Source organism: Catharus ustulatus, unplaced genomic scaffold, assembly GCF_009819885.2.
Source record: "Catharus ustulatus isolate bCatUst1 unplaced genomic scaffold, bCatUst1.pri.v2 scaffold_85_arrow_ctg1, whole genome shotgun sequence".
In the NCBI taxonomy this organism is placed as follows: domain Eukaryota; kingdom Metazoa; phylum Chordata; class Aves; order Passeriformes; family Turdidae; genus Catharus; species Catharus ustulatus.
The window spans coordinates 91848-96276 of record NW_024879550.1 but is presented as its reverse complement, the minus strand read 5'-3'; the positions used below and the strand labels follow the sequence as shown (position 1 = coordinate 96276).

At 51.9% G+C, this 4429-nt stretch overlaps 1 protein-coding gene across 1 annotated transcript in view; it reads left to right on the top strand.

Moving 5' to 3' along the window:
• The first annotated feature begins 493 nt into the window (after positions 1–493).
• LOC117011533 overlaps positions 494–4429 on the top strand; it is a 52864-nt gene continuing 48928 nt past the window's right edge. Inside the window, exons 1-2 of the mRNA XM_033086958.1 lie at positions 494–845; positions 1698–1751. Coding sequence (XP_032942849.1) covers positions 494–845; positions 1698–1751 — 406 coding nt within the window. The remainder of the gene's footprint in view (positions 846–1697; positions 1752–4429) is intronic.

Sequence of the window (4429 nt, the reverse complement as noted above, 5' to 3'; positions counted from 1 at the left end):
GGTGGGATGTGGGTTCCAGGAGTCACTGTGCTCAGGAAAGGAGGGTCGCAGGAGTCCACACGCTCAAGGAAAGGAGAAGGGGGTGTCACAAGGTGGGGAGACCCGGGACGGTCGGCACTGGGGATTCTGGGGCTCCCCAGTGTTGAAGAAGGGGGTGCTGGAGGCTGCGAAAGGTAGAAATGGGGATCCAGGGACTCCCGAGGTCAAGGAAAAAGGAGGGGCCTGGGAGGGTCTGGGACGAGAGTGGGCAGGAAAATGGGCTGTAGGGGGGATTCCGCTGCCGGATAACGGGCCATGTGCTGGGGAAGAAGTTGCAGCGGGTGTCCAGTGCTCAGGCCTGGGGGTTCACGAACATCCAGGTGCCCAGGTGCCAAGCTGAGGGGGGTCCTGCTGGCGGATAAAACGATTAAGGAAGATTCTCAGTGCCCAGGAATGGAGGCTGAGGGGAATTCCGGTGCAGGGAATGGAGGTTCAGGGTCCAGGGGCCGCCGCCATGGCGCTGCTCCGCGGCGCCAGCCCCGCCCCCAGGGCCGGCCCCGGCCCCGCGATTGGCTCCGCTCGTTCATGCCCGCCAATGGCAGCCTGCGCTGCCCGTGACGTCACCGCGGCCCGGCGGCGCACGGCAGTGAACGTGCCCGCGGGAGCGCTGCGGGAGAGAATTGCTGGGGATTCATCGGGATCCTCTCGGGCTCCCACAGACCCTGCCGGACCCCCTGGGACCACTCTGCAGGCAGAGCAAGGGCTGCGGAACCGGGGGAACCCAGAAATGGGCGGGCTCTGGTGGCGTCCAAGGGTGAAGGAAACGGAGACACGAGAGCCGGGAAGGGCCCGAGCTTCAATGAAAGGGGAGTGCAGGGACTGGGAGGGGGTCATGAGGGGTCCAGGGTGTCCCTGTGCCCAGGAAAGGGGAGTCCAGGGGTGTGTGGTGTTGAAGAAAGCGGGGTCTGGGGGCTGGGAAGGGCAGAAATGGGGGTTCAGGGGGTCCTAGGGTCAAGGAAAAGGGGTCTTAGGTCTGGGAGATGAGGGATGGCTGGAAAGGGAGTGCAGGGGGTGTTGGTGCAGGATAAGGGGATGCGGGGGCGTCCCGGAGCCCGGGATGGGGACTCAGGAGGATCCCGGTCCTGGATATGGGCATGCAGTGGGGTCTCGGTGCGCAGGAATGGGGGTCCAGGTGCTCCTGGTGGCCGGGTAAGGGGCTCCCGTGGGCAGAAATAGGGGTTCCGGGTGGTTCCCGTATCTGGGAATTGGAATTCGAGGGGGTTCTTTTCCTTGGAAAGGAGGTTCAGGGGATCCCGCTGCCAGACAAGGGAGTTCAGGAGGGTCCCAGTGCTCAGGAATGGTGGTTCAGGGAGTCCCAGTGGCGGAGAGGGGATGCAGGGCGGTCCCGTATACAGGAGTGCAGGGTCAGGGGTTTTGGATAACGGGGTGCAGGGGATCCCAGTGGCGAGGAAGGGGGGTTCTTGATGGTTCCCCTTCCCAGGAATGGGGGTCAGGGTGTCCTGCTGCTGGGGTCCCACTCACCTCACCTCATGCCTCCGGGGACCCCCCAAGAGCCCCGGGATTGCCAGGAGTGTCCCCAGACCCAGTGCTGCTCTGCTGCGGCCCTGCCCAGCCCTGCTGGTGCTGAAAGTGGCCAGAAAATCAACTTCCTAACACAATTTGTGCCATTGGAAAGCAGGAATTTTTTATCTGCACAGGACACACAGAGGATATCTCCTTAATCTGTGTGTGCGGTGACTCTTTACAACAAGGTATTTATCCATCATAATAATATATATTCATTACAATGTGCTTCTACTCTAACACATAAACACCACCTTCCTCAAACTCATTTGCATGCCTCTGCCTCTTATGGTTCTGGAAGGTCTTCTCAAGGGGCCTCTGGTGGCTGTACTCGCTGAATGCGTTGAGATTAAAGGTGACCTTTCCTTGAATATCTTCTTTGGACTTGTGCTGTTGTTTCCTGTTACATAACTTGCCAAAAAACCCACAGTAGTTCTCTTTATCTGTTTCTCCACTGGTTCCAGCCATCTTTGTCATCCTGTGTGCACACCTTTATATCCTTTTATCTATTTTGTCAATTCATCTTTAAGCTCCATCAAGTAACATCCGGGGAACTGAAAACTTCTATCCTCTATGTCATTTGTCATGTCCTTCCTTATCTTCAGACCGTGTCTATCTTTAAATAAGTCTCAATACTCTGTTTCCCAGCACAAAGTGTCACAACATCTCTAACACGGAATCATAACACACCAAGGGCAATGATTGCAGTGACTGTCACAAATGCATTTCACAGCAGCCTCCAGTTTGGCAGCCATGAAGCCAATCCTACCAAGAATTTTCTTCTTTCTGCCACTCTTCTTCTGCTTTTTCTATCAAGGTGATCCTGATTGTTGGATTTCAAACCCATCACTGACAGAACTACAACATTCCTGTCCTATAACAGCCCAGGTTCTTCCTTGACCAGCAAGCAGATAATCCAAGGCCATGTGGTTCTGTAGAGCCTCCATTTGTGTTTGTTGGAGCTCATTGGATGTGCTATTGGATATTTTAATAGCATCATTAGCTAATAATTCTCCTAATAATTAGCTAATTCTCCTAATAATCAATGTAGCTCATGAATGTAAACTCCACAGGACAAGGCAGTGCACATGAGGCACAGGGTGAACCAGAATCTTTGGATTTCTGAGACCAAGGGCCCTCTTTGGGGGGAAAACGTTCCCTTGGCACTAACTCTTCCTGGTGGTTTTTGCTGAAGTACCCTCAAGGGAGGCATCAACATTGCCTGGAAAGAGGACCCAAACCATCCTTTGGGAAGCCATTTACAGGCAATGTCTCTGCACATCCAGCAGCTCCCATTCCCAGTACCGAAGGTCTGATTTCCCATTTCCCACGGTGGGCTGCTGATGGATCCAGGGCTCCTCCCTGTGCTCCTGTTGTGTCCCCGGTGCCTTTGGCCAAAGGAGTTTCCCAGTGGCCCTGCAGCTGGGAGTGCTGCAACTCTGACCCTGAGCAGCTCCAGCACCCTGAGTTCTACTGACACTGGGAGTGATGTAAAGCACAGAAATCCTTTCACGTTGGGGCCTCTAACTCCAACAGGGTTCGGTTTCTACTGAAGGGAAATCTTAGTGAATCTTGTAAAACTGATAATTGTATTCCTTTTTTCCACAGCACAGTTTTCTTTACCTATCCCTGCACTGACTCTATTATGAGTCAGAGCTCACTGACAGAGCTCTGTCCACCCTACAGGGTGGGCCCTCCAAGGGAGCCCCATTCCTCCCAATGTTACTTCCGATCACATCCAGCAGTTATTATATTGAGTGTTTTGGCTGCTTTGATCTTTCAATTTGCATGGCAAATCCCTTGGTGGAAACTCTAGAGGTGTCTTTGGCAAACAAAGATTTTGGTTGGCTCTCAAGATACAACTTACAGACAAAAGTAGTACTTTGGTGACAAGATTATTAATTCTTTTTTCTCAATCTCATCCGGGTTAGGAACAATAATTCCATTGTCCTTGGAGCTGGCACCTTTTCAGTTCCAGAATAATGTCTCCAAGGTCCTTTGCTGTTCAGCTTTACCGCGCTGGCTGTGGGTAACAAGGCTTGCTGGAGTCCTTTCCCCTCTGGCTGGAGAGGTGCCAGTCCCAGTCCCTGAGGGCACCCAGCTCCTGGAAGGAATTCCTGTGCTACTGTGTCCAGTCCTGTCAGACTGATGACAGCACCTGCCTGTTGTAAATCCTGCAGTGTTTTACCCAGAGATGTGAGGGAGTTACTGAGATCTGCTCCACCTTTAACATGCACATCCCCTGGGATGTGTGGAGTGTGATAGGGCCAACTGTAAAGCAGCTTACAGAGGCTTAGTTTTTCTGTGCCCCTGGGTTGGATCCTAATTCTCAACAAAGCTATTGGGGGTGCTTGCACCCCCATCAGTGAGGGTTCTTAACAGAGTTTACAACTCATCCTTTCTCCCTTTCCCCTGGCTTGTGGCTGGTATGAAGTGTGTAAATCCCAGTGAATTCCCAAGGCCTTGCTGACTTGTCTCACTATTCTTGCTCTAAAATTAGACCCTTTGTCTGATGACATTCCTAGAGGAACTCCAAAGCATGGAATTACTTGATTTACCAGTACTTTCACTACTTCTTTTCCATATTGGTGCAACAGGAAAATGCTTCAGGCCACCTGGAAAAGGTATCCACTCAAACTAAAAGATATTTACAGGTCTCTTTATGTGGAAGTTCTTTAAAGTCAATTTGCCAGCAGTCTCCAGGGCAGTTACGAGATTTGGTAGCCCCTATCACCACTTTATTTCCAGTATTTGGGTTATTTATTTTATGTGTGCCACACTTTTGAATCTTTGGATATACAATTTTGGCTGTCTTGGAGCTAATTACTGTCTTTCTTAAGTGTTTCAACAATTTTTCTGCATTCCA